A 27857-nucleotide genomic window follows, 5' to 3' on the forward strand; every position below is an offset into this window, starting at 1 on the left:
CGGTATTGTCCTGCGTGGAGTTTTACTGAATGGATTGTTAGGTGAGGAGAGTAACTCAGTAAGGTTTTGCTGCATGAGATGGACACATCTTCAAGAAAAATAGACTGTGTCATTTTGTGTTCTTTGTTCTTGAAGAAGGCTTGGATGAGGAGAAGAGATCGATTACACTGAAGAGTGGGATGATTATAAAAGATGAAGATAAAGATGACAAGCAAAGCGAAAAACTCACTCACACGACATCGATCTATGTCACCAACATCCACAAAAGCCACTTCAAGAAATGAACAAAAATAAGTCAGATCGATGGGTATGTTAAGTTTTGCATAAAACGTCATATATTTGGTGATAGTTCTTATAGTATTAAAGAAGAGAGAGACTGATGACAGTCAGGATTGTGAAGAGACATCCGATTAGGATTTTTAATTTATTTTTTTCGCTTCTATTTTTTCCCCTGTGGTTGTAATATAATTTTCCACTTGTAAAACTCCAAGACACCACAAACGTCGAAATGTATATAAAAAATAATAGAAAATGGGTCATATTGTCTAAAACGACATTGAATCTAAACGCCGTTGAATCTAAGAACAAACAATGTGGCATCATCCTAAAAAGTCCTGGCCATACTTAGTATGCATGAAACCATTCAGAGAAATATTTTGGCCTTTGGGGTTCCAATGGCCTACAATTTGGACATGCCATAAACGCCAAAATGTTAATACAATGAAACCATTAAAACGCCATGTAATTATTGAATTTGGTTAACGCCAAAAAATATTAAACGCCAAAAAAGGAAGCAATATTGTGACACCGAATTGGAAAAGCGGAAGATAAAATGACAAAAAAGCCCATACGCCCTGATCATATCCAGCACCACGCGTTGGGCCATGATGCGTTTTCACACTTTTGGGCATTTTCTTCTAATCCCGTACCTATATATATGTATATACACACACACATATGGGGTAAGGTTCATGCGAGAAGCACCTTTATTGCGAGAACCGCGAGAATCAATGTGAACACAACCAAAAATACATAAAAAAACCTAAAGAAACCTAAACACCCCCCCCCCCCAAGTTAAATGCTAAAAACTAATCCCCCCCCCCCAACAAAAAAATAAATAAATAAATAAAATAAACCCCCCTCCCTCACCCTCCCACCCAAGCTAAAATGCTAAAAAAACTAAACCCCAAAAAAAAAAAACTAAAAATATAAAAAAAACACATTTTTTAATATTTTTTAAATTAAAATCGCTACTTTTAGTAGCCGAATTTCTTTTTTTAATTAATTTTTTTTGTAACGAAATCCAGCGATTTTTTTTATAAAAAATATTTAAAAAATAAAAAATTTTGTGTGTTTTTTAGCTATTTTTGGTTGTGTTCACATTGGTTCTCGCATGTCTCGCAATAAAGGATGCTTCCTAACTGATCCTTCTCCTATATATATATATATATATATATATATATATATATATATATATATATATATATATATATATATATATATATAGGGGAGGGTTATCTTGAGAACGCTAAATATTGCGAGAACCGTGAGAACGAATGAAAAAAGCAATCAAAATCAAATTTTTTAATACAAACCTCATTGTAATTAAGATACATCATCAAAACAAGAATTTATAACATCAAATAATTCATTTCTCCTTTCAAAATCACTCTTTTTAGATTTTTTACACATGTGTAAATATAACAGATTTACACATGTGTAAATGGCAAACTTACACATGTGTAAATTTTCTTTATTTATGAATTCACGTAAATTTAAACGTGTAAATAGAATTTATAACATTGTATTCGAATAATAATGATAAGTGTAGAAAAAAAATTGAATTTGAATTGTTTTTGACCATGTTCTCATGGTTTTTTTTATTTGTTCTCACGGTTCTCACAATATTTAGCGTTCTCATTTAAACTCTCCCCTATATATATATATATATATATATATATATATATATATATATATATATATATATAGGATTAGATTCAAGAGTGAAAAACTTCTTGATAGTGAACTGAGGGAACTAAGCTTAACTATTGATCAGTTTTTTAGATTAAAGGGGTAAGACTGACATTAGTCAAGTATTTTTAATTACAATATCTTAATTTTCTCCTCAGTTAACCCCCCCCCCCCCCTAATCTCTCCCATTTCTGGTTATTTCTCCATATTTTTTATACATAGATTTTGGTTTAATTTTGACTTTAATATATTTTTCTTTTATTATTAGTATATGTAGATATCATAATATTGTTTTTTACTTTTTATAATTTTCAATAAATATTGAAAAATTTCTCTGAGATTGAAATTGTAATTATTTTTGGGCATTAACCTTTTTTTGAATATGTGATGAAATTATTTATTTTTGCATACATGTGATATGTTTCGTTTTCATTAATTTCATATATTTTTATATGAATGTACTCGTGTGCATGCATAATATACTATATGTTGTTAATATACACATATGTAACAATTTCTAAATATAATACACAGATGTATAAAAGACTGTACACATGTGTACAAACTACCAGTTGTACATCTTGTATAAACTGATAGTTAGCGAGACTGTATACATGTGTATACACTAACGTCTATGTATCTTGTATAAACTGATACTAGCGAGACTTTACACATGTGTATACACTAACAGCTGCGTATCTTATATGTACGGAAACTAGCGAGATTTTAGGAATTTTGATTTTATTTTTTAATAAATGCAATTTACAAAAGACATGCAAATATCCTTTTATCAATTATTTACAGGGAAGTTACAAAATTATATTTACAATCTTGCAATTATATAAAAATCTCCAGATGGTGTAATCCAATGGCTTAGATTAGTTTACACAGTTCACTCTCAACCTAGTGTTCACTCTATATATATATGGTGGGGTTATAGAGTGAACACTAATGTATTTGCGAACTGAGTGAACAAATCTTGACCATTGATTTACACACGTGGATGCCTATGATTTCATCATCAAATGGTAAAATACACTAGTGTATTTAATCATCAAATCCTGGCCATTGATCTACACACATGTATGGCCAGGATTAGTTCGCTCAGTTCGAAAACTACACTAGTGTTCACTCTTAAATCCAATCCTATGTGTGTGTGTAAAAACATCAATCAAACGAATTGGTTAATATATTTTTTAGGTTTGTGTAATATAACGGACACATATGTGTTATACGTATAAGCGAACAATTTAACCAATTTTTCATTTGATTTTATTTCATGAGATATGGTTAAGAAAACAATACCATTTTCTTTTTCTTAAATCGAAGAAATCATCATCATTATACTCAATAGATCCCACTAATAGTAAAGCTAAGTTAGTGTCTGAGAATGGTAAGATGTAAAGAGCCTTACTTCTACCCATAGGAATAGAGAAGTTGTTTCCAGTGAGATCCCCAGCCAGGGGCGCGACTTTGTGGGGGCCGCATGCGCGCATGGGGTCCCTGAACTTTTTGCTCAGTAGTGTCCGGTATGTAGTTTTCATATAGATTTTTTTAGGTATATACTTTTTCGATCCCCTTCTTTTATAATTATTCTAGGTATATACGTTTTTAACCCCACGATCGGAAATCTTAAGCTTCGCCACAGCCCCCGGCTCGATAGTAGTTTTGTATCAAACTTTGGACATAAGGCACATAACACTCAACAATTGGGACAAGACGATTAGTGCATGTACCCCCTTCTCTTTTGGCTATCAATACCAACACATGATGCATGATTAACTGACCCTCGCTTTTTTTTTAATGTTATTTTCACGAAATTAGGAAAATAACGTTAAAATTAGTGCACTTTCACTTTTGTGATCCGAAGGCCCACACATGTATATATTATGTGCAGATACCGTAAACGAGTCGTTTTTAACAAAGAAATTAATAGTTAGTTTGCTTTTGTATATCCTCGCAATATATTTGTTTACTAATAAATCGTTTTTTAACAAAGAAATTAATAGTTAGTTTGCTTTTGTATATCCTCGCAATATATTTGTTTACTAATAAAATATTTACGTGAATGTTCAGGAGGCCACATTAACCCTGCCGTGACTTTTGGTTTACTTCTGGCTCGTAAAGTGTCACTGCCTAGAGCTATCATGTTCATGGTGGCTCAGTGTTTAGGAGCCATTTATGGTGTGGCCTTAGTCAAGGCTTTTTACAAGACTTATTATGACACCTACGGTGGCGGTGCCAACGAGCTAGCCCACGGCTACAATACAGGCATTGGGTTGGGTGCGGAGATCCTCGGCACTTTTGTTCTTGTCTACACCGTTTTCGCCGCCATTGATCCCAAGAGGAACGCTAGAGATTCTCATGTTCCTGTATGTACCCGATTGCTCCCTCATAGTGTGCAATTTTCAAATCCATTTAATATACAGTTTTAACCTATTATCAAAGCCGTTTAGGGGGTGTTTGGGATTGCTTATTTTAGTGACTTGTTAGCTTATTGATTTTTTGAAAAGTTAAAAAGTGTTCGGGTGAAACTATTTTGTGAGAGAAAAGTCAACAAGTCACTCCATTGTAACTTATTAAGTTTTTCAAAAAGTTATAAGTTGTTTTGAAAAGTTAAGCCAAAGATGGCCTTAATATAGTGATTTAACCTATTATATTGAGATAAAGTTTGTTTATTTGCACAAAATGAGAAGTTTTAAATATATAGGTCCACGTTCTAATTAGATAAATGAAACATGTATGTTTACATTAGAGCTGGCAAAATGAATGGGTTGGCTCGGGTGAGTAGACGGGTAAGATGGGTTTAGGTTAAGATGAGTTATTTTAAAACAGGTCCGGATGGGTTTTGACAAATCCAAGTGCAGGTCAGAGTTGGTCAATTTAAGAAAAAAAAAGGAAGAAGAAAACCCCCGGAAAAGAGCAGCAACCAAATTCAATCCCAAATTAGAATTTGTGGATAGAATCGTTACAAATTATACAAATCTCAAATTTCGAAACAATAATTCATGAATAAACACCAAAACTCAAATCACAACACTTGAAATTAAAATTCATTACCTCAGTAATCAAAACTCTCGATGAATCAGAACCAAACCTAATAAAATTAGAATACATTATCACATCGATGAAACTAGAAGCCAAAATCAATGAATTAGAAACAAAACTAAAAACCCAAAATTGATGAATCAGACTAAAAATTTTGATTAAACCAACGAAATCAAAAAAACATTACAATCGATTAAATCAATGAAATTAGAAAAAATGAAATCGATTAATACAATTCAGTGTCTTCTTCGTTCACATATCTTCTCCGACTCTTATTTGCGGTTTCATTCTATAGGACATGGGTCACAATTATAATAAAAATTATATAAATAAATATAAAAATTGTAAAGATACTCTCTTTACATACTTTGGGGAAATTGTAGTACCTGTACCGTGTACAAATCCATACAAAATTAAAAATGAAATACATCATATTTAAATAATCGATTAAAATCGTTGTCTTTGAGAAGAGCTTGAGAAGCGTCTTCTTGTATAATTTCCACTATGAGAACTTGAACCGCGTCACTTTGTGCAATCCCTCTTGGCTGTAAAAATGAACAAACTGTTGTTGATGGTTGTGGCTGAGGCACGTGTTCAACACGCTTCCCTTAAAACAGATTTCACGCCTCTACTAAAGAAAGACGCATTTGTTTCCCAAGGTACAACAACCAAAGCAGTATGTAGTGTCGGAGATGGCTCACGCGCCCGAGGTTACACCGGGTAATTGTAGTGTTTGAACTTATGGAACAAATAAGGATGTGATGGTGGTGGAAAGCGAGTAGAGACTACTCTTCTCTAGTTGGTCTTCAAGTGTTCATCCTTCTTTAAGTATTCTTCATGTATTATGGTTATGTATTTTCCTTGTAGTAACAAAAATGAAACACAAAGCCTACTAATTGTACAAGAGTTAAGGATTAGTTACTTAATTAGAGACTTAAAAACTCTATTAAACCTAATTAAATGTCATAAAGAAGCTCTACTCAAGAGTTTCTCTTTTATTCACCACATGAAGAATTTAAATAATATTTATAATTTCACTAAATTATAAATTTACTAAATATTCATTCACCAAATTTCCAACAATCCCCCACATAAATGGAGATCGTTCAAAACACACAAAGTTTCCAATGGAACCTCGACAGTTGAGTATTCCCGGAAAAGTAGGTGCTGTTTTGAACTTTCCGTTGTTAAGCATACTTAGCCTCCTAGCGATTTGTAGACGCGATGTCCTTGAACAAACCCCTATTTGTGTAGACGACAATACAATTCACACAATACTCTCCTTAGCCGGGTCATCCCCTCATAGTCGTGTCCATTAATGGTCGTGGAACACTTTTCTGGTTCTGCGAGCGCTCTTGGAATTGTGCCCCCAATTCCATTCGAAGCGACCCCACTTCTCTCTAACATAGGTGATTCTCCTTAACTCATTAAAAGCATCGTGGCTACCATGATTACGCAATATCATTTACCACATAATATGCTTAGCCTCACAATTTATTACTGAATTTCATAGGAATGAACTAGCACGTCTTTAAACGCCCTTTTATCGTTTAGGGTGTGTGTCACACCCCCAAAATACCACTTAGGGAAAGTCCCTGTTAGGCATGTGACGTACCAACAACGAGCCAGTAATTACATCGAACCCACTCTAGTTATAAATAAAATCTACAATTATTGATGAAAATATTATCAACAAGTTTAAATGTAAACCAACATGTTCAGCGGAAGCAAATAATAAACCATAGTTGAATTGTTCAAAAACCAATGTGTGATAGCAACAAATAATCACACGAGTCCCTCCAGTCGACCCATGACCACTCCTGCTACTCCAGACAGCAAGTTCCCAACTCCAAGATACCTATCGACCTGCGAGCATGCAACAAGTGTATCAGACAAAGCAGGCGAGTTCACACTTTATGAAAACGCTTGTTACCAAGTATTTATTTTAGTTCAACAACAAAAAGCAATATTGATAATATCTCGATACTGAACAAGACGGCTCCTGATGTATGTTTTGCCCGTTCCCCAATGCTCCTATCAAAACACTAGGCATGACGGGGTCATTAGTTCACACCCGTCCTCTCCGGTACGGGGTGAGGGTGCCAAACCTAAGTAGCGCTACTAACTAATACCCCGTTACCTCCCTGGTAACAAAAGATGGGACTTGAAAGTGATAGAATGAGATTATTATCCAATATTCCAGTTTTACCCAAAAGACTTATCCCTCCCCCGGGATACCCACTGATTGTCCCAACCACCGGGATGCATGCTCAAGAGTAGTGAACACACCTTAGGTTGCTCGGTAGGTTTAATTTCTTGTTTGTACTAAATCAAGTGTGTCCTATTCCAATTATTGACAACAGTTAGGACCACGTTCAACGTTTAGCACCATGCTTATCACATAACATTCATCACACATTTCGGTAGTTCATGCAGTAAACAACAACAGTTTCACAAACAACACTTAAGTGAATAGTCACTCTATATCAAACCACCATTAAACAAATAACATTCTTCATTAAACAACACTTAAACAAATAACATTCTTTACTAAACAATACTAGTCAAACCTGCAATTTCTTAGATGTAGCCACTCGTGTCCAACCGGTCATATGGCCCACAAAGACCCGCCCTTATGTGGTTTAACTAGCCCGGGGTCCAACATAACCCAACCCAACTGTGTCTCCTCGTATGAAGCCCTCCCAGCAGCCCGTTTATGTAGCCGACCCACTTACTAACATGTATTTATCAATCCCATAAACCAGCCCATTAACCCCTCGGTTCAACCATTTAAGCCGATGACCATTCAGTCCAACATGTAAACAACTTTCAATTCACCCTATCCCCCAATAGTGTTTGTGGGCTAATGCATGTGGCCCATCATTACTGCCCCAGATTCAACCGTGCGGTTCAGTTGGCTCCGGGCCCAGCTGGACTACAGGAACACTTAAGCTGGTGGCCCAATTTAGATATGATGCGACCCAAGTGTAAAATGATGTGTGTGTGTGGCCCATGTAATAACAATTGACAATCCACAACCTTATTCATCATTTATAGATTACACAGGGTAATAAGGGAATCAATTTCATCAACCCATCATTCAATAGAAGCATATGTAATTCTAATAATAATCATGGGTGGCATATTACTATATATCATATAGACATCCGTATCATGTACCAATGGTCTAATCAAACAACAATCATGTTTCGTGGCCGATTATGTTCTGTTGGAACGTTCTGGTGACCCTAATATGAGTAGTTCATCATCATTTACAAAGGCGGAATCAATGCAAACAATGTCAAACGGCTTGTTCCTTTCAAACTATCTCTTTATTGATCAATCCTGAGCTTTTACACGTTCAAATGACAAACATACAGCACCTCGACTCAGAGCATATGATCAGATTCCGCTCCAAATGAACATAGCACACACCTATATATAGTTGACCTGATTCCGCTTGAAAATCACATGACAGATTCAAGCAGAATAACATGTATTTGATTTCTCTTGAAATTGCCATGACCCATTTCAAGCGGAATCACCTGCTTTAACACTTAAAACCCTTATTTCAACCCTGTTGTGTGCTCGTTTATCCTATCTAAACATAAGAGTCGATTAAGACAAAGTTAACAGACACTAGATGCACCAACAGACTCCCCCTTGGATGTTGACGAAGTCTTCGGCGTCGAGTCTTTAGTCTTTAGCTCTTTCCAAATTGTCTTGACATTGTAAAAGCTTCCTTCAAACTCCAATCTTTAATCTTCAATCTCCAAACTCCCCTTTGATTGTTGATCTAGAATCTTGATTCCCCCTTTCGAAGTCTCCCCCTCTCAATAAGCTGGGACTTGAATTATGGTTCAAACTTTGACCATTTTGATGCCGTGGGGATTTTGATTCCTGTTACTCAAATATATAACATTACAATCTATTTACTTTCAACAATAAATCTCATTATCTATCAGTTTTAGAAATCCATTCAAGTATTCAGGTCCAAATTAATGACCCTGATTACTCAATTTTATCTACCAAGTCCAACTTAATGACCTTGGTTGATTTAAGACAAAATGAAAACTGATTTAGTACAACAATTTTCAAACATTTTCAGAAAATAACAAGTATCAAGTTAATGAACTTGTTTTTGACTTTTCAACAATCAGATTTTAACAAAATAAGCTCTTCTCATCCTCCAGTCTAGAAACTTCCTGCATCTGCTTTAACATTGAGAATCAGACAATCAACTTTCTACTCTGGTTTGTCGAAAAAAAAAGCAGAAATGAAAAAACTTTTTGGATTTTCAATAAAGTTTCTAAATCAGAAATGAAATACAGAAATAGAATGCAATGAAAGTAAATTATTTACAGACATATTTTTGGTAAGCGTGTTAGGGAATCATATTAGCTATTAGACAACTCACTAATACCGTTAAGCTTTAATTTCATACTCAGAATTAAACAATTCACTTAGATTGTCGATATGCTGATCCACTTAAAATCTCACACAATTTTCAATCTGTTCAGGATACGAATTAGGTGTCTTAAGAACTTAAACTCATTCATGTGTCTCACCTCTTGAATATACTCCCGTATCCAGATCCCAATATTCAGTCTTACATGTGAATATACCACAGATGATATCTGTAAGGAGTTAATTGCGAGGGTCGTGAGAGCTCAGGTCAGAACTTCCGTTCAGCAGAGAGATGACGGCTTCGACTTTTGGTGTGTCCCATTTAAAGGATCTTTTTTACAACAACAATGATTATCAATTTTATTGTTTCATCATTTTTGCTGAGGGCGACGCTATGTTTCAAGCAAGCGGAAAGTATTATGCGGGGACTAGGTCAGAACTTCCGTTCAGCAGAAGTCCCAGGATAATACCCCAGATATCACTGAGTATAAAGACCTAGTATTTCAGAAAGAGGGACCTTTCAAACGAGATTTCAGGGGTTACCTATATATCCAAGTAGTGTTCCCCCACGAAATAAGCAAGTTTGAATTTTATGTTTTATATCCCAAACAAACCTACTAAATGTGTAAAAACCTATCGACACATCATCAGCGAGACTGTTTAACGCTTTATACTATACAAATCTTTAGCGTACAGTAACTGTCAAGCCGATGTACTATCATTTTCGCTTTTTACACAAGCTCTTTTTCAGTTTTCTAATGTTTTTGGATTTTGAAATATTCTCATGTTTTTGGATTTATGAATTTTTTACTCTTTTCGTATTTTCTGAAAATATTTACTCCCCCTAAATACCAAAACAAGTAAAAAATCGACAAACCATTGCAGATTGTTTCTCATCGTCATCTACAACAGTACCTTCATCAACGCCAATAATTCCATCCGACACCGAGAAAAGCATCATACCATTCAGTTTTAAAAGTTAAAACGAGTTTTATCAAAAGCTTTGGTATGTAAATCAACTTTCTGATTGTCAGTGTGGATTTTCTCAATTCGTATCAACTTCTTCTCAAAGCAGTCTCGGATGAAGTGATGACGAATTTCTATGTGTTTAGTTTTAGCGTGATGTATTGGATTTTTCGTTATATTAATAGCAGGCTCATTATCAACAAAAATAGGTGTGTTAAGAAATTGCAAACCGTAGTCGCGCATCTGTTGCTGGATCCACAAGATCTGAGAGCAGCAACTGCTACCAGATACATACTCCACTTCACATGTGGATAGAGCCACAGAGTTTTGCTTCTTGCATTACCAGGTGACCAGACGAGGTCCAAAAAACTGACAACCCGCTGTTGTTGATTTTGCATTGACATTGCAGCATCCGAAATCTGAATCGGAATACCCTTCGATCGTAAAATCGTCTTTTCTAGGATACCCCAACCACAACGATGGAGCTCCCTTCAGGTAGCGTAATATCCTCTTCACAATAATCATATGCGAAGCTCTCGGGTTAGGTTGAAATCTTGCTGCGAGGCACGTTGGGTACATTATATCAAGTCTTGAAGCAGTCAAGTATATCAACGAACCGATCATGGAACGATACATTGTCTCATCTACCTTCTCTCCGGTGAGATCAGGATTTATCCTAGGATTCGTCGCTAAAGGGGTTGATGCTGGAGCAGAACCGACATTCCAAATTTCTCCAGAATATCATGAACGTACTTCGTTTGATGAATGAAAATTCCCTCAGGCAGTTGATCAACATGAAGTCCCAAGAAGAATTTCATCTCCCCATCGATGACATTTCGAATTTCTGCTTCATCACTGATTCAAAATCTTTGCATAAACTTTCATTTGTAAACCAAAATATGATGTCGTCTACGTATATCTGAACTATCAGAAGATGCCCGTCGACCTCTTTGGTGAAGAGAGTGGCATCCACTTTTCCACGAATGAAGCTGTTGGCTAGCAGGTGTTGAGACAATGTCTCGTACCAAGCTCTCGGGGCCTGGTGTAAACCATACAACGCTTTGTCTAGCAAGTAGACCTTGTCTTTGTGGATTGGATCGGTAAAGCCCGGTGGCTGTCCGACATATACCTCCCCTTTTACCTTCCCATAGAGAAACACCGATTTTACATCTAGCTGATATACTTTGAAGTTTTTCCACGATGCAAATGCTAGGAAGATTCTGATCGCTTCTAGTCGAACCACAGGATCATACACTTCAGTGAAATCTATACCCTCCTGTTGACTGAAACCCTGGACTACGAGTCGAGCTTTGTTTCGAATAATAACCCCTCGATCGTCTCTCTTACACTTAAACACCCACTTGGTGTTGATCTTCCTTTGACCATCAGGCAAGTCTACTAACTTCCACACACCCAAATTCTTGAATTGACTCAACTCTTCTTGCATAGCATTGACCCAAGAATCTTCAGTAAGCGCCTCTTTATATGTTCGTGGTTCGATCTGCGAAATAAAACAACTTAGTGAAAACTCAGTTTGTAAAGGTTCTACTGTAGAATAAAAACAAGTAAGGCCTTGGTCAATTTGACGTCTAGTGCGAACGCCTGATTGCAATTCTCTAATGATCAGCTCCTCTGGATGGTATGAAAGAGTTCTTGGCATCACTTCGCCTGGAACATCTACATCGCCATCCAGATTAGTAACATTCTGATTTGCATCTTGTTCACTGACTGGGTTTGTTTGACTTGAAATCTGGATTTGCTCCCCCTCAGAATCTGGATCACCACGATCAAATACTGGCATGTTCTCAGATTCTTGATTATCATTCTGTGTCGTCTGATTATCAGGAGCAACTTCATTTTGTTGGATATCATCATGTTCACCAGCACCACTTGGACCTGCTTCATTATCATTTGAAGTTTGTCGTGGTCGCCTTGAATACTCGGCTGGAAACCTTTCCTACGATGACTCATACTCTCTAAGAATATCCAACTCGTAAAAGAAATCTTCTTCATCTTTTGGTTCTTCCATTATGTCAAACGAATCCCACAAAGTGTCATAATGATAACGCCATGAATCTCAAGGATTCTGCGGCGGCATTGTATTACCTTGGCATTCAACATTGTGAGCTTCAATAATCCGCTTCAGACTTGGAACGAAGACTCGGCGTAATGGACTTGCATAACCGATGAATATTCCCTCAATACTCTTCGGACCAAACTTTCCAAAAGGCTCTAGAACAGTACAGGGTGACCCAAACGGTTCAAGATACTTCAGATTTGGTTTGCGGTTTGATCAACTCAAAGCATGTTTTGTTGAATTTCTTGACAGTTAGAACTCTGTTGAGCGTATAGCATGCGGCTGCAGCTGCTTCTGCCCAAAAATTTATCGGTAACTTTGAATCAGCAAGCATTGTTCTAGCCGTCTCGATTAGTGTCCTGTTTTTACGTTCTGCAACTCCATTCTGTTGTGGAGTGTACGGAGCGCTAAACTCATGCAATATACCTCTTTCATCACAAAAATTCTTCCATCTTGCTGTTCTTGAATTCAGAACCATTATCACTTCGAATTCTTTTGATACGCCTTTGGTACAGATTCTCGATTTTCCTGAACAACGCCATCAAATTTTCAAACGTCTCATATTTCGACTTTAAGAATGATACCCACGAAAATCTGGAATAGTCGTCAGTAACCACAAGACAGTAGCGATCTCCAGTAATACTTTTAACATTCACAGGACCAAAAAGATCCATGTGAAGTCTCTCCAGAGGTCTTGAAACTGAATTGACTTGCTTTTTAGGGTGTGACTTTTTCTTCTGCTTGCCTTTGATGCAGCTAATACACTCCCCTTCCAGATGAAAACCTTTTACATGAACTCCAGTAACCAAATCATTGTGCACCAAGTGATTTATTTTTCTTAGATGTATATGACCCATCTTCCGGTGCCACAATTTTGATTCTTTCTCCGTTGCTCTAGACACAAAACAATGAGCCTGACCCATGGTTGTAGTTGCTACGCTCATGTCCAACACGTACAGATCATTGACTCTTGGTGCCCTCATGATAATCGATTCTTTGGGGATAACAAATCCTGGCTTCAAGATCAAACATTCTTTGTCAGTAAAGTGAGTGGTATACATCCTGTCACAGATCTGCGAGATACTCAGCAGATTATTCTCCAGCTCAGCAATGTAGTTAACTCTTTCAAACGTAACAATCCCATTGGATAATGTTCCTTCACCAACTATTCTACCACCTTGATTTCCTGCGAAACCTACATAACCTCCATTGAAATTTCTAACATCGTACAACAGTGTTGTCTTCCCCGTCATGTGCCGAGAAGTTCCACTATCCATAATCCATCGTGAAACGGATCTCGAAGGCTCCTGCACATATCACCAAGACTTAGTTAGATTTAGTTGCTACCCAAGCCTCTTTTGACTCAGGTAACTTGAAATCAATGACAGTTGTTTTGGTGATCAATGGTGGAAAGTTTTTTTTCATTCATTTTCAAACTCTCTTCAGACCCAACCTCAACCTTTTTGTATAGTAAAAACTCATCTTTCTAAGGTTGAACAGATGATTGGTCTTTCTTTGGAACATACTTCTTTTTAGAAACAGTCTCTCTTGGTTCAAGTTTCTCATAGTAATCCAAAGGAATATACATCTTAACCGGTGTGGTAGAAGATGATTGTTTTTCAGTCTCAGAAACCTTTGGTTTTGGAACACTTGCTTTCTTTTCAACCACTTTTGGCTTCCATGTTTGTTGAGGTGACGCAACCCGCTTGTAAAACTTGTCGTTTTTAGTTACCACATTTTTAGCAGGTTCAGTTTTAACTTTGATGTTTTCATTTTTCAAAACCTTTTTCTCAACAATCAATGGAGCTTTTCCCTTCACATCAACTTTCTTTTTCTGAATCTTTACAACTTCAGTCTTAGGCTTCAAGTTGGTACACTTTCATGCAATATGTCCAACTTGATTACATCTGAAGCATGTTCGGGTGTCAGCTACCCGACTTGTGCCTTCAGACTGCGGTTGTGAAGCTTTCTTCTCAAAGAACTCTTCATTTGATTTCGAAAAAATCTTTGACTCTTCATCAGAAAGTGAACTCGAACTTGACACAAACACTTTCTTTTCAGCAAACCTTTTGTTTTGAACATTTTTTTTCTGATAATTCTTACCACCCTGATAACCACCCGACCATCTGTTTCGATTGTTGTTATAAAAACGCGGTGGAACAACAGGCTTCTTGTAGTAAGCTTTATCTTTTTCAAAATTCATTTGCCTCTTTGTTTGATTCAAATTCTTTACTTCAGACAGTTCAATTTCAATCATTTTGAACACATTTGTCAATTTAGCAACATTAACATTCTCAAGTGGAAACTCAGAATCCGAATACTACTTATCCGATCCCGACATCTTGTACATGACAAGAGTAGGTCCTTCATTTAAGTTGTGTTTGGAATTTGGTTTTAGAATGTATTTGTCTAGAAAACACTCAACTGAATCACTATTAGACTTCCAAACATTTTCAGCTGTGCTTTTAACAATCTCAGTCTGAACACTATCATCAGATGATGATGAAGAAAATGTAACATCAATTGAATCTGGAAGTTTTATTTCATTTGTTTCATCTTCATCATTAACCAACCCTGATTGTTTCTTTGAAAAATTGTTTAGAACTGGTGGTGGAACTTGATGAAAACCCACCCCGGTTCCATCATAGTATACATCTTCGCCTGCTTTGTTTTTCCCGATGGGTTTGGGAACAATGTGTTGCAAAACAAAGCTTGCGGAGTTGTAACTTTTTAGTTTCAACTGGATTCGTTCATTTCCAATTTCAGCTTCTTGAAACTTAAGCTTCAATTTAGCAATTTCATCCAGTTGCTGGTTGATTAACTCTTCTTTTACCCGAAGAACTCCCGACAGATGAATATTTTCCTTATTTATCTTACCATTTCTTTCATCAGCATCTTTAACCGTTCGGTTAAGCTTCTCAAATTTTTCTAAAATCTGACGATTTTCAAGAACTAACTACTCATTTCTTTGTCAATTTTATCATTTTCAATTTTGTCAGTTAATTCTTTTAATCTGTCGTTTGAAGCTTTCAACATTTTATCACGGTTAAGGATCTGATCTAACACACTTCGGACTCTAGCAGTCAGATCTTCAACTTTCTTACCATTGAGGTAAGTGATTGTACTACAAACTTTGCACTCTTTCATGTAATTTTTGCAGTCATTGTCACCTTTGATTTTCTTACCTGACTCACTCGTTGATGCATTTGAACTGACCTGGCTTTTAGACTCAGATTCAGACTTAGAGTCTACCTCAAGTTCCTTAGCAGCTAGCACCTTGTTAGCCATCTTTCCCAAATTTTCAGCGTTCAACTCTTGTGACGTGTCAATGATCCCATCATCTATCTTCTTTGGCTTTTCCTCTTTTTCTTTCACTTTTTCTTTCTCTTTTTCTTCTCCACTTCCCCACCATTTTCTCTGCCAACCCTCTTCTTCCTCGGCAATTTGTTGAATTATGGTATCAAGATCGAGGGTCCTTGAATCAATAGCAATGTTTCCCATGGGGTCAAGATAACATTCTCTGTCTGGATCCCATCTCTTCTCTCTTTTTGCTTCAGTGTATATACCAGATATTCTGATCATCCTGGTTTGAGCTTTCATCTTTCTGTTGACATACTTCTCTTGTTCATTTCTGTTGTCATTAAAAGGAACAGGCTCAACAGACTTTGCCATAAAAGCATATCCAACCGCATCCTCCTCTGGTAACAATTCGCTCCAGTCAAAACCTTCATCGTCATGAATTACAGCGAGAGCTCTGGATTTCTCTTTGGATGTATCCTCAAGCTGCTTCATTCTTGGCGGTTCCGATTTATTATGATGATAAATAGCTTTCATTTAATAATCTTCTTTGAACGGATTTTCAGAATCATCAGCATAAGCATTTCGGCACTCTCTTTTAAAATGATCTTTTTGTTTACACTTGAAACAAGTGACTTTCGATTTGCAAAGCCTAACTTGGTAGATGGTCCACCAATAGACTTTCTTCCTGTAATTTCCATGAAACTTTGCGCCCTTCTCACTGCACTGTCCATACACCTCCTTATGTCGATCAATTCCATCTCTTCCGGGTCTATTTGATCATAGTCTTCCTTTGTTAGGTTGGTGTTGCCTATCTTGCCTGCCACAAGGCTCTCATACGACTCTAGCAAAGAAGCTAAGAAAACCATTTGTTGCTTTGCAGATTCCTCGCTGAAGTTTTGAGCGTTCTTTAAATCCACAACGATGTTGCATGAAATAAGTTCCTTGCAGTTGATTGGTTTGAAGTTGACGAAGAACCACTGTGAAATCCACTGCTTGAACTCTCTTTGCTAGATGTGTTGGAATTTTCAGCAGAGAAAGCTGTCTTGGGAGATGCATTCTTGGGAATCATGCTTTATGGATAATACAAATCCAAATTCTGCTAGTATGAAGAATGATTGACTTTGTATGATTTCTTTATCTCTAGCTCGTGACTCTCTAGTCTTTCAACAAGCAAATCTACAGTCAACACTTCTGGCGGCTTGGTGGTATTCTTCAACATTAATGCAAAGTATTGCCAATCCATCTCATCTGGCAACGAGTCAAACAATTTGTCGACTAAATCTTCTTGAGAATATACAATCCCATGTCTCGCCAGCTCTAACTTCAAGTGCCCAAACCTCTCAATCATTTTAGAAACAAATTCATTTTTTAAACAACTGAATAAATCAAACTCTTTTCTCAATAGTTTCTTTTTGTTTTTTTTACTATTTTAGCACTTCCCAAGCATTTCACTTTTAACTTTTCCCAAAGATCTTTATAATTATTATACTCGATTAAAGATATTATATCTTCTCTGACAGACTGAAACAGCAATGCGATGCACTTTTGCTCGGCAACAAAGTTCTCTATATCATCAGTTTCTGACAGATTTTCACCACTTTGTCCTCCATTATGTATCCATTCTTTAGACTTTTCTAGCTGGGATACACAAATGCCTTTAACCATTCTTCAAATTTCTTAGCCCACCGACTGTACTCTTCAATTGCCATTAACTTTGGAGGTTTATTATAAGTGCCGTATGCACTCTCCATGCTTAAGGCGTTGGACAAAGTTTTCTTCGCACTCGGAGTGTTCTCATTGATGTTGCTAGAAGTATCATCTCCAGAGTTTCCAGCAAAGGCATACATATCACTGAAAGGATTCATGAATTCGTCCATCTTTCACGTACCTGAAACAGTCAACAAACACTTTGAAAATTTTTGAAATTTTGAAAACAGCAACTTCAAGCGGAATCAGTTGAAGCGAAACAACTTTTCAAGCGGAATTAGGTTTTTCAAGCGAAATCACTTATTTCGCTTGAACTTTCAAGCGGAATATGAATTCAAGCGGAAACAGACAATATTTTCAAGCGAAATCTGATTTCAAGCGAAATCAGGCACTAGTTTCAAGCGGAATCACTTATTACGCTTGAAATTACTTCAATTGTTCAACTTTTCAAGCGAAATACCTTATTTCGCTTGAAATTACCACAAGTTTTCAAGCGGAATCAAACTGACTCGTTCAAGCGGAATAAGGTTTTCAGTCCATTTTTATCAGTTTTAGTTCGAATTTTGAACTGATTCTCTCAAGGGTTTGTTAAAATACAATTTTACACACAATACTAGAAAATCAGTCCATTTTGACCGTGAAATTTCGTTCAAATCAGAAAAGAAAGAGTAGAAGTGTGAGTATCTGACGAAATCAAGCTGAATTGGTATGAACTCCTCGTCCTGAGCTCTGATACCACTTGTTGGAACGTTCTGGTGACCCTAAACAGTCAGTATGAGTAGTTCTTCATCATTTACAAAGGCGGAATCAATGCAAACAATGTCAAACTATCTCTTTATTGATCAATCCTAAGCTTTTACACGTTCACACGACAAACGGACAACACCTCGACTCAGAGCATATGATCAGATTCCGCATCAAATGAACATAGCACACACCTATATATAGTTGACCTGATTCCGCTTGAAAATCACATGACAGATTCAAGCGGAATAACATGTATTTAATTTCGCTTGAAACTGCCATGACCCATTTCAAGAGGAATCACCTGCTTTAATACTTAAAACCCTAATTTCAACCCTGTTGGTGCTCGTTTATCCTATCTAAACATAAGACTCGATTAAGACAAAGTTAATAGACACTAGATGCACCAACATGTTCATGATTTGCTAACAACCCCTAGTTCAATGAACAGATAACAATCCAACCGATTACCACATATTAAGGAGTCATTTGTATTTAAACAGCTTGTAAGTGACACCCTAATTCACATATATAATTCAATTTGCATAACACGTTTATAGCATGATCATCATCCAAGGCACAATCAATTGTCGTATGACACAACCATTATCATGTAATACCTTTGTTAAACATCAACACATAACGAATAATCAAACAATAATAAGCATAGTATGAATTCACTAACCAAGATGCTATCTCGCGAGGGGGGTATGAGTCCACTGCCGTCGTACAATAGGTGGGATGTAGGGTTTGTTATACTTTGTGTTCCTAATCATTTACGTATACATGTAGATACATGGATAAGAGATTGGGCCTGTTATGTTTGCTAATCAAAACAGTGGTTGGGCCAGTTACACACTAATGCGGAATAGTATTTGGGCCGGGTCTAAGGGTTTATTCATTGGTGTTACATATCATGTTTGGGCCAAGTTCAATCAATTATGCTAATGGGTTTCCAACCAAACAACACACACACATTGAGGCCCAATTTATACGTTATGGCCCAATCATAAGCACGACATAGAGATTGGTCCGTTACACACACACCACGCAACTATAAAACATACTAGCACATTTATCAGAGTCACGGATCGAATAGATAGATTAAAATAGGAATGGGGAAATCACAAAACCGAAGGCACTAACCTTGAAACTTCGGGTTGTCACATCATCCCCAACTTGAAAGAAATTTCGTCCCGAAATTTGACACGTAAGCATAAAGGAGTGAAGTGAAAGATTAAGATTGCTGTAGGTTTTCCTCAGGTGCCACATCATCCCCAACTTGAAGAGGAATTTCATCCCGAAATTCACCATCTTTACCAGATTTAGATTGGTCATCAGGAAAAAGTTGAGGATACTTAAGCTTCATCTAATCCTCACGCTCCCACGTGAACTCCGATCCACGTCTTGAGTTCCAACGAACTCTCACAATCGGGATACGACTATGTTTACGCACCTTGACCTCCCGATCCATGATCTCTATAGGCTCTTCGACAAACTGCAACTTGTTGTCAGTCTTCAGCTCTCGAAATGGCACAATCAGTGTTTCATCAGATAAACACTTCTTCAATTACGAAACATGAAAAACATCGTGAACATTACCCAACTCCGCAGGTAACTGAAGCTTGTAAGCCACTTTACCGATCCGCTCCAGGATTCTAAATGGCCCAACGTAACGCGGATTGAGCTTACCGCGCTTCCCAAAGCGTACGACACACTTCCACGACAAAACTTTCAACATAACATGATCACCCACTGCAAACTCTAACGGTTTCCTATGCTGGTCAGCGTAGCTTTTCTGGCGATCACGCGCTGCTGCCATACGGTTTCTGATCTGAACAATCTTTTCTGAAGTTTCAAGTACAAGCTCAGGACCCGTAATCTGGCTGTCACCCACCTCAGCCCAACAGAGAGGAGAACGACACTTCCGCCCGTACAGTGCCTCGAATGGAGCTGCCTTAGTACTAGTGTGGTAGCTATTGTTATACGAGAACTCTATCAACGACAAATGTCTCTCCCAACCCTTGCCAAAATCAATCACACATGCCCGCAACATGTCTTCAAGTGTCTGAATGGTGCGCTCACTCTGACCATCTGTCTATGGGTGATAAGCAGTACTCATATCTAGACGTGAACCGAACGACTTATGCATCGACTGCCATAAATCAGAAATGAAAAGCTGGTATCGATCTGAGATGATAGAAGTTGGCACCCCGTGCCTAGAAACCACCTCCTTAAGATAAACTGTTGCAAGCTGTGAGAATTTGTCTGTTTCCTTGATCGCTAGAAAATGTGCTGACTTCATGACTCGATCAACAATCACCCAAATAGTATCGTTTCCGGCCTGAGTTCTCGGTAACCCCGTGACGAAATCCATGGAAATCTGCTCCCATTTCCATGTGGGTATATCTGGCTGCTGAGTAGACCCGAAGGTTTCTGATACTCCACCTTGACTTTAGCACAAGTCAAACATTTACTCACGTAAGTTGCTATGTGAGCCTTCATCTTCGGCCACCAGCACATAATCCTGAGATCCTGATACATCTTATCTGAGCCCGGGTGAACAGAATACCGAGACTTGTGCGCTTCGTCCATCACAAGCTCTCTAAGATTACCATACAACGGAACCCATATTCGCTCCTTATGATAGAGAATACCATCAGACCTCTCTACAAGCCGCTTTTCCATGCCCCACAAATACTCAGCCTCATAGTTTTCTTCTTTCAATGCCTCGATCTGAGCGGAACGAATCTAAGCAGGTAAACCAGAGTGAATAGTAAGCTGTAGAGCACGAACACGTTTAGGCTTCGTCTCCTTTCGGCTAAGTGCATCAGCCACAACATTAGCTTTCCCCGGATGATACTTGATGGCACACTCATAATCGTTCAAAAGCTCCATCCAACGACGCTGCCGCATATTCAATTCCTTCTGGTCGAAGATATGCTAGAGACTCCTGTGATCGGTGTAGATAGTGGATTTGGTACCATACAGATAATGCCTCCAAATCTTCAACGCAAATACCACCGCCCCTAACTCCAGGTCGTGGGTCGTATAATTCTTCTCGTGTACCTTCAACTGACGAGAAGCATAAGCTATCACTTTTTCGCGTTGCATCAACACGCAACCGAGACGCTGAATGGAAGCATCACAATAAACCACAAAATCCTCCGTACCCTCTGGTAGAGACAAGATCGGTGCGCTGCATAATTTCTGCTTTAAGAGTTAGAAAGCATCCTCCTGTTTCATTCCCCAAGAATAAACAACGTTCTTCTGTGTCAAGGAGGTGAGAGGTTGAGCGATCTTCAAGAAATCCAGAATAAACCGATGATAGTACCCCCCAAGACCAAGAAATTGTGGCACCTCTGAAGGATTCTTCGGTGCCGCCCAATTCGTAATAGCATCGATCTTGGCAGGTGTCACACCCCAACCAATCGCGGAAACATCGGGATGAGACGAAGTGTGAAGATTGCAAGAGTCTTCATAACGCTATTTGTGTCAAGTATTTGATGTTTACATTTTCAAGGTTTGATCTAGAATATAACAAATTTAAAATAAATACTGCACAATAAGTATTCGAATAATTATATTTCATTTCATTAATAATGAATTTTTTTACAAGTAGTGGAACCAGAATACAACATGGTTGAAAGTAAATTACAATACAACGAGCAATAAAGTTTAAATGCGTTTCTAGGTAAATCCTACTAGATTCCGGGCATCTTTATTTATATCGTCAACCTGCAATACATGTTAAAGCATAGTTCAATACAAAAAGCATTGGCGAGCATACAAGTTTTAGATATAATTATAGATAAGAAAGCATTTTAATCAACTTCGCATGCGTAACTAACATACTAGATTAATGTAAACATTACGCGCGATTTACAATTTATAACACATAAGACTACAAGTATAACACGTAAGATTATAAGTACAACGCATAAGACTACAAGTATAACACGTAAGATTACAAGTAAAACACATAAGACTACCAGTATAACACGTAAGTTGTATAAATGATTTTTAAGTACATGTATTGTCCCCAAAAATAGTAAAGCGTAAAAAGCGGATCGAGTATGCTCACATTGGTTGCGTATGAGAGTTCCTTGAATTATCGCATGAGTAAAGATTGGAGAAAGTCCAAGAGAACGAAATGGTTATCCTAAATAATTAAAATAATACATAACAAATCCATTAATAGTTGTAGGTTAAAATACAATCCCTGATGTTCAAGATTTATAACTTAACTAATTTGATATTATATTTTATCACATTATTAACATTAATATTAAAAGAATTAGAATAAGTCGTTAATTCTTTAAGTTATAAATGAACGTTAGAGATTTTTATAAAAATGATGAATTAAATAATAAATAAAAAAGGTTATATAGATTATGAATAGATTTAGGGATTTAAAATAAAATTTTAAAAATAAAGTCCTCCAAAGAAGTTTAGGATCCAATGGATTTATTAGCAAAATTCATTCTAAAATTACGATGGTAATATATGCAATACATAGCCTTTTAACCACTAAAATGGGTAAAATAAAAAAGACGTTATCTTTATGCATGTTTCAAAATCAGTATATAAACTATACCAATTTCTTATTTACATAGAAACCACAAATTTTATTTTAAAAATTATTTTTATAAGTTGCAAACTATCTTAATTCACCATATCTCTATAAGGCTACTGTAGGTAAAAATTTTAGTGTGCATAGATAAGAAAAAATGAACTTATATATTATCTTAGATTTGGCTTGAATTACAACTAGGCTTTGAATAATGAAAGTTAAAAAAAAAAAAGAATAAGCAACATCTAGGGGGGTCCGGGTCGAACCCGTTACTTCTGCGTTTGATCAACAACACAAACAGGTTGTTGTATATATAATAGATTGTATGATTGTGGGTTTTTATTTTATATTAATATTAAATTATTTGGTCCTCTACCTTATTACTAACAAAACCCAGTCCACCCTCTGTTCTACATCCAAAGTTTTGAAGACCTTATGATTTTATTTCATGATAAAATTCAAACAATGTCACAATATAAATAATTCTAAAATTTGAAATCATACTCTATTTGAAAAATTCAAACAGTTTGATGAATAAATCTTGTTTTTACTTTCTAATCATACGCTCCTTATTGTTTCCAAAGTTACAATTGTTTGATAAACTTTTGGAATTAAAAACCGACAACGTTCATCTTCTTCGTAAAAATATACAAACGTGAACTATTATGTGTATGGATATTTTTTTCGTTTTCTACAACAGTTGGGTTTCTGTTTACGTAAAAAGGAACAAAGAACGGATATTATAAATGAAATGGGTTGAAGAAAAAGGATGGTATACCGAAACGTCACGGGTCGAGTTCCGACGTGTTACCGTCATGAACTTCGGATGTAGCGAACTTCGAACTCGTTGACTGCTTTGACCGAACCCTCGAGACCCAAAACTGAACCAAAGCACCCCAGCCAACCCGGCAGTACCCGAAACAAACCCAACTAGATCTCGACCAAAACTGGAATCAAAACCCAAACAAAAACAAACCTCCGCTGCCGGAGTTGTGCCGGAAAATGGCTCTGCTATTGACGTTGTTGTTGTGTGCCGCCGCTGAACTCCACCGCTGCTGAACTCCGCCGCTGCTGAACGTCACCGCCGTGACGCCGCTCTGGTTGTCGGAATCTTGATAGAGCGGCAGGAGATGTATGGTGGGTTTAGGGTTTTAATGTTCTAAGAAAGGATGAAGAAGAAGAGCAGCCATTTTGGTCTGGGGTTTCGTGTGTGAGTGTGTATATTTGTTTGGAGATGAAGTCTCCAATTTTTGTGGGTGCACAAATGTGCAGACAAGAGAGGTGAGAGGGACAAGACAAAGGTAACGGCTGATACAAAAGAAATTAGGGTTTGCCTCATTTTTAATACAGTGTTAGATAGTGGGCTTTGGGCTTGGGCCCAAGGCCCACAAGCCTGTTTTCTTTATTTAGAACGACTCGTAGCTCCTACGAGACCCGTTTCGCAACCCAATTCCATAAGCGCCGTAAAATATAATTTAAATTTAGAAATGTGAAAATGCGAGGCGTTACAGTCTTCCCTCCTTTAGGAAATTTCGTCCCGAAATTTATTCAAGAGAAAGACCTTGGAGATGATGGCATTCTCGAAGTGTGTTTGGGTATAACCGAGAAATAGGTTATGATTGATCAAAGTTTGTATTTAATAGGGTATGGGGAAACACCGAATTTCTCATGGCATGTTTTCACGAAAGTTCGGTAATATTGTAGGAACACTTATATATAGGAAGTAACAGCGGCGTATCCACCATGTTTATACCGTATTACGTCCGTTTCGCTAATCGATGTCATGTTACGTTCTGTGTTACGATACACAGTAGGACCTACTATGGTTTTCATGCGTCTACCAATATATAATCACGTATGCATCCGCGATTATTTTGGTATGTGCATGATCCGCATAGTTTGTACTAGTAGTGTACGGGTCAGGGTACGTTATCGTATTACGAGTATGAATGTGTGTGTGTGCTAACGTATAAAGATTTAGGTATGTAAGCATGATAGTGTTTAAGTATGAGAGAGTATAGAGTATGAGTGAAATCTTTGAACAATCACATGATATACTTAGTTAACCAAGATTAACGTATTACTGGCATGTGAGTAAACATGTCAAACCATCGTGTACCGCAATGTTGACTACCCCACATCGTCGCAACGAAAAGGGTGTAATGTTGTTAACTTAACATGACCACTAGAATATGGGCGGTGCGCTACTCCTATAGCGCTACACAAGCGCTATACATGTTAAGGTGTGGCTTTGATCAAAGTTAATGACAGGTTTATCACATAAGAATGTTCCAGAAATCCCGAATCAAGTATAACTAGCATTAGCATATGTAAAAAAAATCATTGAACAATCCACACAAGCGCTATACATGTTAAGTTGTGTACCGCAAAATGTCTTAACATGACCTCAAGAATACGGGCGGGCGCTACTCCTATTGCGCTACACAAGCGCTATACATGTTAAGTTGTGGCTTTGATCAAAGTTAATGACTAATTGTCAATCCATCGTGTACTGCAAAATGTCTTACCATGACCTCAAGAATACGGGCGGGCGCTACTCCTATAGCGCTACACAAGCGCTATACATGTTAAGGTGTGGCTTTGATCAAAGTTAATGACAAGTTTATCACTTAAGAATCACCCAGTAATCCCGAACCAAGTATAACTATTAGTATGTATGTATTGAATGGTTTGATGATAAATCGATTCTAGTATAACATTGGTTTTGAAATGAACGAGATAACAAGTATTAAATCACATAGATATTGAGATAGCATAAAAGAGGGGTTTGATAAAATATTGGAACGTTTCGGGTTTAGAAACTTCGACTATTCCAAAGTGACCCGTAAGTCCTTTCGAATTACAGACACATGCTTTGGCCTAATAGGTAAAATACTCTCGTCGACAGGCGATTAACGGTATTTACCCTTCCGGTTACTACATGTCCCAAATCAATCGAAATTTCGAGACTTGGCGGGATTTAAGAAAAAAAAATCAAGGAGTGGAACTAGTCGACAAGGTGCGGGTTTCACCCCTAACTTGACGATTCCGTACCCAAAGTGTGGCTGGTACTCGTCGGGTCAAAAGTTAGTTTCGACACTTTGACGAGGGTCCACTAGAATTTGAAATTTGAATTTCTCCATCAAGGTGAGGATTTCACTCCTAACTTGATGGTGAATTTCGTGTGAGAAAAGAAAAGTAGAAGGATTGAGAGTCATTCACCAAATTGTGGGTTTCACGCCTATTTTGGTGAAGTCGTCTCGTTTGTGTATTATGAGTGGTTTATGAATTTAGAATAGTCGAGTAAAATGTATGAGGAAAAGCGTATGTTGAAGATTACACAAACAACTATAAACATGTCAAGAATGACACATAAAGAATGACATATTAAAACAAATATTAACACATAATAAAACATGTATTAACAGATAAGAATAGCATGTCAAGTATGTTACATAAGGAAATGACATATATGTTTAAAAGGCTCAAAGAGAATGTATAAGAAACACATAAAGTGACATGCATGTAGTTTCAAACAAAACATAAGAATAAAGCTCTAAAACTATAGACTAGGTAAAAGCATTCCTATTTTTCCTAATTCCCTATAGTTATGGCTCTGATACCAATCTGTCACACCCCAACCAATGGCGGAAACATCGGGATGAGACGAAGTGTGAAGATTGCAAGAGTCTTCATAACGCTATTTGTGTCAAGTATTTGATGTTTACATTTTCAAGGTTTGATCTAGAATATAACAAATTTAAAATAAATACTGCACAATAAGTATTCGAATAATTATATTTCATTTCATTAATAATGAATTTTTTTACAAGTAGTGGAACCAGAATACAACATGGTTGAAAGTAAATTACAATACAACGAGCAATAAAGTTTAAATGCGTTTCTAGGTAAATCCTACTAGATTCCGGGCATCTTTATTTATATCGTCAACCTGCAATACATGTTAAAGCATAGTTCAATACAAAAAGCATTGGCGAGCATACAAGTTTTAGATATAATTATAGATAAGAAAGCATTTTAATCAACTTCGCATGCGTAACTAACATACTAGATTAATGTAAACATTACGCGCGATTTACAATTTATAACACATAAGACTACAAGTATAAAACGTAAGGTTATAAGTACAACGCATAAGACTACAAGTATAACACGTAAGATTACAAGTAAAACACATAAGACTACCAGTATAACACGTAAGTTGTATAAATGATTTTTAAGTACATGTATTGTCCCCAAAAATAGTAAAGCGTAAAAAGGGGATCGAGTATGCTCACATTGGTTGTGTATGAGAGTTCCTTGAATTATCGCACGAGTAAAGATTGGAGAAAGTCCAAGAGAACGAAATGGTTATCCTAAATAATTAAAATAATACATAACAAACCCATTAATAGTTGTAGGTTAAAATACAATCACTGATGTTCAAGATTTATAACTTAACTAATTTGATATTATATTTTATCACATTATTAACATTAATATTAAAAGAATTAGAATAAGTCGTTAATTCTTTAGGTTACAAATGAACGTTAGAGATTTTTATAAAAATGATGAATTAAATAATAAATAAAAAAGGTTATATAGAGTATGAATGGATTTAGGGATTTAAAATAAAATTTTAAAAATAAAGTCCTCCAAAGAAGTTTAGGATCCAATGGATTTATTAGCAAAATTCATTCTAAAATTACGATGGTAATATATGCAATACATAGCCTTTTAACCACTAAAATGGGTAAAATAAAAAAGACGTTATCTTTATGCATGTTTCAAAATCAGTATATAAACTATACCAATTTCTTATTTACATAGAAACCACAAATTTTATTTTAAAAATTATTTTTATAAGTTGCAAACTATCTTAATTCACCATATCTCTATAAGGCTACTATAGGTAAAAATTTTAGTGTGCATAGATAAGAAAAAAAGAGCTTATATATTAATCTTAGATTTGGCTTGAATTACAACTAGGCTTTGAATAATGAAAGTTAAAAAAAAGAATAAGCAACATCTAGGGGGGTCCGGGTCGAACCCGTTACTTCTGCG

The 27857-nt window shown here is 36.7% G+C and overlaps 1 protein-coding gene across 1 annotated transcript in view; it reads left to right on the forward strand.

Annotated features, from left to right (window-relative positions):
- The window catches only part of LOC110892775 (aquaporin PIP2-2-like), a 96060-nt gene that overhangs the window by 10383 nt on the left and 57820 nt on the right, over window positions 1-27857 (forward strand). Inside the window, exon 2 of the mRNA XM_035981142.1 lies at window positions 4048-4343. Within this exon, the coding sequence (XP_035837035.1) occupies window positions 4048-4343 (296 nt within the window). The remainder of the gene's footprint in view (window positions 1-4047; window positions 4344-27857) is intronic.

Source organism: Helianthus annuus, chromosome 12, assembly GCF_002127325.2.
Source record: "Helianthus annuus cultivar XRQ/B chromosome 12, HanXRQr2.0-SUNRISE, whole genome shotgun sequence".
NCBI lineage: Eukaryota > Viridiplantae > Streptophyta > Magnoliopsida > Asterales > Asteraceae > Helianthus > Helianthus annuus.